This window comes from Dreissena polymorpha, chromosome 9, assembly GCF_020536995.1.
Source record: "Dreissena polymorpha isolate Duluth1 chromosome 9, UMN_Dpol_1.0, whole genome shotgun sequence".
In the NCBI taxonomy this organism is placed as follows: Eukaryota; Metazoa; Mollusca; class Bivalvia; order Myida; family Dreissenidae; genus Dreissena; species Dreissena polymorpha.
Window position 1 is genome coordinate 37,411,468 of NC_068363.1, and position 12,775 is coordinate 37,424,242.

Genomic DNA, 12,775 nt, shown 5'->3' on the forward strand with positions numbered 1-12,775 from the left:
ACATGTTGACAATTTGTAATTATTTCGTTTGGGCTTTATTTAAACTATGGAAATGATATAAATTAGTCTGCTAGTCAGGCTTGAGGAAAAAACGTCCCTACCATATTTTGATTAAGAGATCAAAGTTTAAGGTAAAAGGGAAAATGCAAAGTGCAAAAAGTTTAAGTTTTCCAGACCATGTAATAATAAAGTCACTTCATTATTTTAACATGTTGACAATTTGGCTGCATGGGTGGAATATCACACACGTTTCATAACATCTATTTTCGATTTTAGAGTTGACATAACTGTTTTAAAACCAGGTTTTGTTACTGATATTTACTTCCATGTACTTATGATGTTAATATGTTCAACCTGTAAGCAGCGGTAACAGTACTTAAATCAGCCACTTGACGTGATCTGACCTCCTTCTTTCCTCGAGTGAAGTTTCTTAGATTGGGGCTGGTAGTAATTGAAAATTGCAAAGATAAGTTTTAATTCATATAAACAACATCCACTATAGATTTAACAGATATTAATTCACCTGAGCTTCAAGATTGACATATAGTAGTAACATCGTCTGCGACTAAATGTTAATTTTATGTTATTTATTGTCAGCAGTGTATTTTAAATAAGTCAATCACTGGAAGTATAGGATAACGGTGAAAACAACTACAGTTGACATACTTGTAAAAAGCTCTCAATTTATGTTTACAATAACACAAAATAAAAAGCTTACAACGTAAACATGACCGCAATACATATCCGCACCTAATAATTAATACATCCAATACATTTGTTGTAAGTCTTGTTCATGCATTTAATGTGTTAAAGTTTAAAACGTTAGTTATATCATTAAGGCATTTGTTATTGCAGACTGGAATTTTGACATTTGTCATTCAGGGCAATTCTTTTAAATGACTAGGTTTAAGATGTTTCAATACTGTGTGTATTCAAATAACTAGGTATAAGATATCATGTTTGTTTCAATACTGTTAGTGCATAACATTTTGCCAGTGAACACATCTGGTTTAAAGGTTATATCTACAGATATTATTTGGCTAAGTTTAAAGTAATCAATACTCATTTTACCCAATAGTAGTGTGCCAGTATACATATGTACACTGTTTACTGATATCATTGAATTAAATGTCATTTGAAGGTTAACTTATTTGGTGTTTGGATCTAAATCACTTATTGCTTGACTGTAATTAATGATATAAAGTGTGTATTTTCTCAGATATGTATTGTTATAAATATACTGTGACGTAAATATTTCAATTGGTTTACGGTTTAACAATTTTGCTTGTTGAAACATCAAAATGGAAGTGTTTTCTGTGTCTACGGTTCCTAGATTGTCTGATGTGTTTAAATATTATTATTGTACAGTGTGCGAGAAAGAACGGTCTGTAGAAGTAGACGCAGAGTTTTATTGTAAAAAATGTCTGCATTATTTTTGTGGTCAATGTATTAACTCCCATAGACAGCATGGTCTGTGGTTTTATAAACCTTATGGAAAGGATAAAATAATGAAATGGCCGCTTTCTAAGCAGATGGAGAATTCTCTTATAACATGTGACATACACAAGAACGACACATTAACTATGTTGTGCAATGACCATAGTCAGCTGTGCTGCTCTAAATGCGTTAAGCTTAGTTACAGGTAAATGATAGTTACTATGTTGATATCAGAACAAATTATGGCATGGTATTATAATTTTTTTTCGCCAATACTCAGTGATTTGGATTATTTGAGCAGTTTTATAACTATTTTTTAATTATACAAGGAGTGTTATCTGCTTATCGACTTTTGTATTTTTATATTTTTGTTAATTTACAAATAACATATTAAAATAAAAATGACTCAAGAATATAAACTTATAAGGCATTGGTCACATTTGATACATAACGCTTACTTTGTTTTGTAAAGTTCCTATGATCAATGGCATGATCATGCTGTCGCCCTAAGCTGTCATGATCAACAGTCATTTGTCTCAAATCATAACTGTTATCACATGCAGTAAAGTGGAAATGGTTTTAGAAATGTCTCTCCTCTGCCTGCACTAACAATGTCTGCTCCATATATTCCTTTACCCCATGAATGAAGAATAGGTTGCACTTTACGGTTTAATGTTTGAGACTGCATTTTAGCTTACGTGATCTTATCGTGATCATGGTAAGCTTTTCTTAGTGTGATTTCCTTTTGTTGGTCGTTCTTCATATCATCGACTGCAAACATTATAAACGCCACATTTATTGCCCAATTTTCATTTACCAAAACATGTTTATGTTAAATATTCTTAATTACCTTCTGTCCGTCATGCATCGTGCATTAGCCATTATAATATAGTGCGTTTTTAACTTTCAAAAGCCGCATGTATTGACAATCTTCATGAAACCTCGTTAGAACAGTTCTTCTAATGCTACTTTGGTCGAGATTGAAACTGGTTCATGTGAGGTTAAAAGAAAGTTTATTATATTATATTAATGAAAAGATGTTGAACATTCTAGAGGCCACTATTATGGCCCAGTGTTGATGAAACTTTATAAGAACATTTGTCCTAATTATATATCGTTCGCGTTAACAACTGGGTCATGTGGTGTAAAAAAACATAGGTTTCAGGTCAAATTAAAGAACACGCCTGCTAACACTCTAGGGGCAACATTTTTGTTTAATGGTTCGTATAGAACAGATTGCCTTAAAGCTTCAGAAAAGTGTCAGATAGTAGGTTCGACTACCATTCAAAACTTGCTTAACCTAAATAAGAAATGTATCAGACCAATAGAATAAATGAATAAAGACTATAAAATATAAAACTTACATTTCCATCAACTATATGGATTGCATTGGTAAAAATCAAATCATTTGCATATAAGAATCCCGTGACTCACATGTGTTGTCCAAGGAAAACCGTATTACTACTCTAGAAGAAACCTTTAAAACTTAGTCAAACTGGGTACGAATCTGGGTCCCATGCGTCAAGAAACTAGACAAACCGTGCCCATACTCTACAAGTTAAATTTATGACAAAGTCTTGGTGAAACTTAGGCAAAATGTTTATATTTAGATTGAAGGGTGAGTACAAATCTTGGTCTCATGCTTCTAAAAACTCGATCATAAGGTCAAAGCTGATGAAAGCTTTTAAGCACTTCAGAGAACATATTTATGACTCAATTGTTATGAACCTTGTTCAGTATGTTTATATGTGCCATATCTAGCCATGTAATCTGGATCAAGTTGGTCAAAAGACGACGTAAATATTACAAGTCTTATAAAACGTAGTTGTCCCATTTAAGGCAACATTTATAACTCAATCTTGATGAAACATGCTTACAATGTTAATGTTGACATTATTTACAACAATTGTGAATCTGGGTCACAGTTGTCCAAATAAGCAAGGTAACCAGGTAAAACAAACATTGGTACCACTCTTCAAACCAGATGTATTACTCAATCTTGACCAAGTGTGGTCATAACTTTTATTGTGCCACTATATACCAAGTAAGAATCCGGGTTGCATGCATCTAATAACTAGGTTATCAGATTTAATCTTATAAACATTCTTGCCAATGTATGGGCAACATTTATGAATCACGCTTGATGATAATTGGTCAGAAGGTTTATGTTGACAATATCTAGACAAAGTTCACAGTTTGGTCAGATTCGTCTAAAAACTGGTTCAGAAGGTCCATTTTTAAAACAAAACCTTCTACCCGTATACAGGCCACATTTTTAACTCAGTCTAGACAATATAAAAGCCAAGTTTGAATCTGGGTCAAGTGGAGTCAAACACTAGATCACCAGTAAAAATTGTCCACAAGAAGTGTACATGAACTCGGGTTAGTTCTTTAGAGCCATAATTTGCTTCTTTTATTATTTTTTCATGAAGTGTTTTGTCCTTAATTCTACAATGACAAAAGTGAAATATTCTGCAATGAGTTAAGATTGAAGAAAAATGTTTAGAAACTTGTTATTCAGTACTAGATGAGGTAAACTTATTTAAATATACAGTAATATATTTTGGTCAATTGTCATGATCATGTTTAATATGTATAATGTGTTACAATATTAACCGTCATATTCATGAGTTCTCATACACACAACAGAATGTACGAATGTTTCCTTTAAAAAAACATGGTTTCTGATAATTTAAGTTTTAATTGTGTTTGTGTATTGCAGTCTGTGCTTTCAAGTGACCACATTACACCAGGCTGCCAAAACGAGGTCAACTGACTTCAATTATCTGTCTGTGAGAACGCAAAATACTCTTTCACAAATGGAAAAGTTTCAAACCTACCAGCAGGACAAAATAAAATCTCTACAGGTTTTATACAATGAACATGAGAAGCTTATGGTAGCGCGCATGCGTGTGAATATATCATGCTTTTTACTACAGTGTGAAAACAACACAATGAATGAAACACATGAACATGTGCAATACACAGTAAATGAAATACGCGGGAAAATCAAATCTATGTTAGCCGATTTTGAAAAAAGCACTGTCAATGAAAAGAAAAGAGATCTGAGACTACAGAAAGCTCCTCTTATTTGTATGAGAAACAGCTGCACCAGGCTTCATAATGAATTGTTTCATCTTCATGTAGCCATAAAGAAAGTACATGTTAGACCCGAACTCTTTTTTATTGCCAGGAAAAAATGTCAGGAAAAAATAAAAGAGTCTGACACATTTTTAAAAGAGAGCTTTGCAAACCAAGTTTTCCTAGTGAATGGAAAGTCGGATTACTCTGTTAACATGCCAAGTGATTTACACACATGCAGAATCACAGCCATATGTGTCATCCCAAATGGGCAGGTCGTGGTTGCAGACTTGGATAATAGAAAGGTCAAGCTGCTCAACCAGCAGAACGAGGTGGTTAATCACTGGACAGCGGGCGGTTCTCCATTGGACATGTGTCAGATAACACCAAGTGAGGTGGTAGTAGCTGTGGATGATAACAACATACATGAGGTCCAGTTTATTACAGTCAAAACAAGGCAGCTATTGCCAGGCAGGAAATTTCAGTTACAACATAGATGTATTGGTATTGCCAACCACCAGCGATTCTTGTTTGTCACTTCTGGTTCTACGCTATACAAGTACTCTCTGGGTGGAAAACTGGTCAGCAAAGTATATGAGAATACATCCGGTGATGAAACAGGTAAGACTTATGTTAGAGTAATCATGATAACGTTGAGAATATGTAGTATAAAGTAATTGTAAACCAACATATTTGTTGAATGTAAAATATGTCAAATTATTTTTAGAACGGTAAGAAATATTTTCATAATTGTTCCTCACAAAGTTGTAACTCTGTTGCTCTGGTCTAATTCCTACCAATGAGTAATTAAATGGTAATTAAATTGAATGCGTTGTAATTCCCTTTTATTATTGTTTAATTTGAGTTGCAATACTTTGAGGTTAAATGTTATTAACGCTTATATGTATCATAATATTGCTGGGCCAAGTGTAAGGTTGAGCGCTCTAAAACCAGTTTAAACCCCATGTGCTTTGCATTGACCATTCAAAGGCGGTGACCCCAGCTCTATTTTTCTATGTGTGTATGTTGTTTCTTATTGTGCTGTTTTGTTCTGTTTTGGCAATACGCCACTTGGCTTAAATAAAGGACCACACATTTGCATATAATAAGAATGCAATACTGCTCAAGCAGCTTGAGTTTCACTTCTTTATATTTGTTTATAAACAAATGAGTAATCGTCTTTATTGGCGAAAAAGAAACTGATTTTTTTATGAAAGAGACACTTTCTGATCCGGTGTTCATTGTGTGTTGTTGTAATATTAATATACATTTATAGTAATTTTAATTATTTATATTATTCCATAGCTTTATATAAAATGTATAATCTTGAAATTCGGGTTATTGAAATTTATTAAATTTTACAGCTTTATTTGGACGTATAAATTATCATTTCAACAATTTAGCATTTGCAAAATGGCGATAAACAACTAAATAAAACAATTGTAATTTTTGTTGAATAAAAAGTTATTTTCTTCGTATAAACAAATAAAAAGCACATCTTCATTCATATAATTGTAAATGTGCGTGCATGTTATGTGTGTACTTGTTTAAATTTCGAATACCTGTAAATGTCTTGTATTCATGTAAAAATGTATAGGAAAAAATATGTATGCTTCTTATAGTTGCTTCTTATTCAATTGAATCATTCATGTGTACATATTCATTAAACTGTGTAATTGTTTTCATATGTGTAATTCTACAACATTTCTAACTCACCAGTCGCAAATCAACATGTCAAACTTTTACACAATAAACTTTTTAAAGAACCTTCATGTTTATAACTAATAAACTATTTTTTATTATTGGATTTTATGCATATGTTAAATATGTGTAATTGCGTGTTTATAACAACACATATGTAATGCATTATCAGTGAAGTCTGTTTATTAACATTAATTAACATTTACGATAATGTTCAATGTTCATACAACTCTTTCAGTAAAGAGGTGTGCTGTAAGTCCCGACGGGGACAAATTGTACATTACTGACCCCTGGCAGGACACGCTCCTCACCCTTGCCAGGGATGGACAAGTTCTAGCTATCTTTAAAGATCCAGAACTATGCGGCCCCCAGGGTGTAAATGTTACCCCTGCAGGTCAAGTGCTATTATGTGGATACGTGTCCCACAATATAATGCAGGTGGACAATAAGGGAATGAAAAATCTGTCAACACTGGCTACACGAGAGAGGGATGGAGTGGAGCTCCCATGGTCAGTCTGCTACAACAGCATCACATCCACCATGATTGTGGGACTATATAAGAGTAACAACATATTGGTGTTCAAAGTGGAGTAGCGTTTAGATGTATGAAAAAGATGTTTTCTTTGTGATTACTATTTCAATATTTGTGTAAACATATTGTTACTAGCTTATAATATATGAATTAAGTACTGATATTTAATAATCATTTCGGCATTTATTCCGAGAGGTAATTTCTTTCTTAAAAATGATATGATAGTATTAAAGAAATACTGCATGTTAATCTATACAATCGCACTTTTCTATAAAAACAAGTCAACTGACTGAAACGATGTGCTCGCAGCGTAATGATATTAAACAAGTTTCAAACACGTCAACGGTTCATGTTTTCAGTAAAAAAGCATTTTTTACACACTAGACACGCAAATCGACGTCGATGGTAACATGTATTGTGTTTGTTACGATGTATCAGGTTAAGTGAATTCGATTTTATAGAGATATTAGAGACTTAATGTCTTCCAGTCTATGCTGCGGGAATATTGTTTTTGCCCTGTCTGTTTGTTGGCTTGTTTGCGTCAAACTTTAACATTTGCCATAACTTTTGCAATATTGAAGATAGCAACTTGATATTTGGAATGCATGTGAATCTCATGAAGCTGCATATTTTGAGTGGTGAAAGGTCAAGGTAAAAGTCATCCTTCAAGGTTAAAGGTCAAATATATGGGGGGACGTAGTATTTTACAAACACATATTGTTAACATTGGCTTTGCCTTTATCAGGAAGAACTTTTAGTTGTACGTATGTACTCATAAAAGCTCAAAGCATTCAAGCAGAACAAGGTCAATCCGCTGCGAAAAAGGTTCAATATGTTTGTTGTTGTTTTTTTTGCAAAATGCTCCGATTCTCCAAAGAAATACAATGAACATTTTTTGTCCAGATTTTGAAGCAATTTTGATAAAAAAAAAATACATTGCGCTATAACTACTTCTTATCCGACTCTTAACATATGTTAGATACACGAACAAAGTGCCGCGTTATAGCGTTAATTCAAATCGATTTATGAGACGTACTCAGTTACGTGGACAATCTTGGGTAAAGACTTTTAATATTAAAATTATAAAAAAGAAAGTAAAAAACATATCAGAAAATAAACAATAAGTTGTTCCTCGGATATTCGGATCAAAATGTTGTGACCAAATATTAACAACATCATCCAATACTTCAATTAGCAAACATGCCTTTTTTAAGTATTCAGCAAGTAAAGTCTAATTGAAACGCGGTTTCTGGCGAATAACAATTTATCAATTCAACGCAGTGTTTCTTTTCAATTCATTTAGGGAAAGAGAAAAAATTCGAATCTTACGGGGCATTGAACTAGGGTCTCCCTTGTTTAAAAAACACTCATACCGCGACGCTAAATGGCTAGCAGGATTCTACATATGTTAGAAAAGACCATTTTTTTACAACACCGCTGACGAAATCACTTGATTGCGTCAACCAGGTCAAGGACAATTGTTTCTGCAATCGTTTTAATTATAACGATTGTTTGTTTACGGTGGATTATTATAAAACATTGTGAATAACAGTGTTGGAATAAATTAATCGAATGAAATCGGTGAGACTGAATTTTCGTTTTCTTTAAAATGTAGAATGTACTCAAATAACGCAGTGTTTTGTTGAACAATTGACGGACAAAGAAAAGTGTCGGTGAATTGCTCTTTTACTTTTTGAAGGAAATCGATAATGAAGGGTAATTTCTTTGATGAATAAGTAGTTCCTTTGTCAGTCGATCAAATAATGTCTATCCACACAGAATAGCCTGCTTACACGAAGTGCTTTAAAGTGCAAAAGGTTGATAGCGATGGAGAAATATATATTTTATAATTGGTGCTGACTGTTAATGGAATTTTGTCGTCATGTAAGCAAACAAAACTTGACAAAAATAAACATGGTTGTTTCACAACTTTGGTTAGTATAACAAGAACCAGTAGATATTTGACTTGTTTATGCCAGGAAAACGTGTGTAGAAGAAATAGTTGTGTTTAGAATAAATTTAACAATATCGGCGGGGATAAATGCTGAATCATGCTTGAAGAGTATGTTCAAAATGGCAGCACTTTGTGTGTGTGTGGGGGGGGGGGTGAGGGGTATTTTGCAGTGATTAAACTAGAACTTAAGTTTGAACAAAACTGTATGTGTTCTACGCGAGTGTGTAACATTTGAAATGCTGATTTAATTTGAATCCATGCATATAGCGAAAATTTGTCGTGTTCATCTGCTTTGGCGTGGATTTCTTGAAGGGGCCTTTTCACGTTTTGGTAAATTGACAAAATTTAAAAAACAAACAGATTCGCAAATTTTCGATGTTGTTATGATATTTGTGAGAAAACAGTAAAACTGAACATTGATCTTGCTCTAAAATATCATTTATATGCATCTTTGACGATTTAAAAACCTGAAAATTATCAAGCGTTGCAACGCGAAACGATTTCATAATTTTGAGAGTTCTATTGTTGTCGTTATATTGTATGATACTGCAAGAGTTGCTAATATAAAGTATAAAATACATCACTAATACATCAGTAACGTCACGTCCGGTTGCTGTTAACAACTTTTTAAAACTCTTAACGTTTAAATTAAGTTTTTAACTGTTTTTAATCGTCTGGTTAAAAACAAACATATTTAAATAGTACAAAAACAGAATCTCTGAAAAAAGTCGCTACAACAATGTAATTTTGTGGATTTCGGACAAAAGTAAACGACGTAACATGAGTGATATTGTGCCTTTCGCTGGGACAGCGGCAGCCGCGGAGTTAAAAAATGTTACGGATGGCGCCGCAGTTGGTGTTGATTACACGCTAAATATGAGGAAGTCACTACAAAAGAAGTTGGATTCCACCGATCAAGAAGATGTGATTGTATACGAGACAGGTGGAGGTTTTCGACTTGTACTAAACACTGGTATGTATGAACTTTTCAAGATTGCGGCGGGTCAGTTTTTCAGCAATAACACTCTTCCGTATAAATGTTGCAAAGTTCCGGTGCACGACAGACAGGGAAATCTTGTTGAAACGCAATACAAGTTAAGTTCTGGTCGACAGGGCATTTATACATTAAACTTGTATCACACAAAAAGTTCGTGTTTAATCAACGGGAAAAACTCTCATCAGTTCACGGAAATTCACCTGCAAGCGATGTTAAAAAACATAGAGGAAAGATTAATAAATGACGAAACAACAACAACTGATGTAAACAGTGCCTTCAAAAAACTTTTGATGTCAATAACCAAAAATGAATCTAAACTTTCGGAAATCAAAATGAATCCGATAGCCATGAATAATTACGTCGCCTCAATGAATCAATTCAGTCAGTACGAAAAGAAAAGCATGCTCGTCGAATTGATAAAGACACAAATTCGAATATCCATGAGATATTGAATGATTTTATGAAAACCGTTTCAAGTGAAATAAATGAACTCAAAAGTGAAATGCGGGAACACATACTACAGACCTCAACGCAACTTGCTGAAATAAAAGATATTATATGTGGTTTAAAAAATCAACACACTCTGTGCTGTAGTGACATGAACAATAAGTTGAAAGATGTTACTTCAAATTCACAATCTGTTAAAACGCAAATGAGCAACCTGAACGAGGGACTTCTAAAACGATGGCAATCCTTCTCTGAATCAATGAAAACCCAGATGTCTAATATTTTAACGCAACAAAAAGAAACTGAAATATCGCTAAATAAATACAGAATATTACGCTAGTCAATTGTTCCGAGAGTTTGTATCACTCGAGTGGCTTGTGTGATGACGTATCACACGAGAGGCGGAGCCTCGAGTGTGATGCAAAATAGCACAAGCCACGAGAGTGATACAAACTCTTGGAACAATTGACTAGCGTTATATTCCTTTTATTATATACAACAACTAACGAAAACAGTTAACAAATGTATTTTTTACTTTAACAAAACTGACAAAACAATGACTTAAACGGTACGCTATAGTTTATTTAAGACGCGTATGAATACAGTTTATGTAAATTAACGTGTAAACATTCGAACCGGGAAAACACAAGTTTCCGACAAGCTTACCTTAATGCCATCGTTAATCCAATTTATATAACAATTAAGTTGAAAACTTTAATCCGATGTTTATTACAAAACCGTTAAAACGATATGCACTTCCACTTCTATCCTCCATGTCTTTATCGAAACTTAGTTTGAACCACACTATTTTATTGTATTCCTATCGAAATATACACACACACACTCCAAAATACGTTTTAACACATAGTTTACTGCTAAAAAAACAGCACGTCCGACATGTCCTTACAGAGTTTAGATAAAACTATTGTGTTTTTACTGTTTTGTCACAAAAATGACGTCACACGGTGTGCTACGTAATATATTTCCTAATATAAAATATTTCTTTTTTCGGTGCGTGTAATGTGACGTCATTAAATGGGTCGAAGTAGTCCGGCTAGTATGGTAATACGGAATTGGAAACAGCGAGTAGCGTAATACGGGATTTTTTATTTCAACGATTGATACAACCTGTATTTTGTTAAAAGCATTAAATAGGTATATAATAAATTGATGGAAACTCCTACTAGATCGTATGATTTATCAAATGATCGTACAACGTTTCCCGCGACGCAATTATTTGATGTAGAAATAACGTCGCCCGCTTTGCAAACTTCGCAAAACACGTCGGAACTGACCGGAAGCGGAAACGCACATACTAATGGATTCGTACATAAACCCAGACTTGAACAAAATAGAACGTTATTAATCGGAGACTCAATTCTTAAAGGTATAAGTAAGCGTGGCCTTCAGAGCAATGTGGACGTACGTACACTTCCCGGTAAGAAATCGAGAGACATTTACACTCGTCTTTTGACTGACGATATATCAAAATACACAAAAATAGTAATTTATGTCGGAGGTAATGATGCAGCTTCCGGAACATCACGCAGTGTGTATGAAACGCTTCGCTCAACATTTGAGGCTCTACGTCACCAGTGCACTGTATATTTATGCACTCTCTGTCCGCGAACGGACACGGACATCGGACCGGTAAATGAAGAAATACAGAAATTGTGCATGGAAACGGGTGCTGTTCTCATTGACTGCTACCATTCGTTCATTTACGCTGATAAAACCACAATTCGTCCGTTTTACTTCAAAGACGGTATAAACCTGTGTCCAAAAGGCTCGAGTAGACTGGTTTCGACAATCAACACGGTAACTCCAATTGTGAAGTTCAAACATACGTCCGCGAGAGAATTAACACACAGAGTCGCCGCCGCACGTTACTCTCGGCCACCATGGACAGGAGCGACATATGGCATTAGAGACCGTTTCCAGAACAACGGTCGCCAGTTTGGTAATAGAAACTTTCAGCTACGTGGACGATGGTCAACGTGCAGACGTTGCGGTTTAGCAAACCACTCGACAGAAGATTGCCGAAATCACAGATTATGGTAGGAAAACACTGACGGACATATCAACTCTGGCTTATTTACTCATGAAAACCCATTTCTTAAACTTAACAATATATGTACTGAATGCAACAAAACAATTTGTGACTATAATATTCAACCTGACACTATTTTTGTTTCTAAAAATACATGTACGTTGTATTGTAATTGCAATTATGATTCATACCAGTATCTAAATGTTAGCAAAAACGTAGATTTATCGAAAATGCCTCCTCTCAAAACGAATAATAATTTCAAAGATAAATTGTTGATTCATAAAAACGTTTTTACTTTCAGCAAACAAGGTATTCATGTAGCAAGTTTGAATATTCAACACATTCTTCCAAAATTAGATGAACTCAAATTTATAATGGGAGAGCCATGGTCAATTGATATATTTGGTTTGAGTGAAACGTTTTTAACAGGTTCAATTAATGATACGGATCTATTAATTAACGACTTCGTTTTTGAACGTAAAGAAAGGTCACAAAATTGGTGTATGATAAATAATATGGCAGTCAACCCAGATAAAACTTATTGCATGACTATAGGATCACGCCAAAAACTTAAAC

At 34.1% G+C, this 12,775-nt stretch overlaps 1 protein-coding gene across 1 annotated transcript; it reads left to right on the forward strand.

The window, feature by feature from the left end:
• Positions 1 to 1,163: 1,163 nt before the first annotated feature.
• Positions 1,164 to 7,703, forward strand: LOC127845514 (uncharacterized). Its single transcript, XM_052376500.1, has 3 exons — positions 1,164 to 1,642; positions 4,160 to 5,139; positions 6,458 to 7,703. The coding sequence occupies exons 1-3, from the start codon at positions 1,302 to 1,304 to the stop codon at positions 6,811 to 6,813; spliced, it is 1,677 nt and encodes a 558-aa protein (XP_052232460.1). The 5' UTR covers positions 1,164 to 1,301; the 3' UTR covers positions 6,814 to 7,703.
• The last annotated feature ends 5,072 nt before the right edge of the window (positions 7,704 to 12,775 follow it).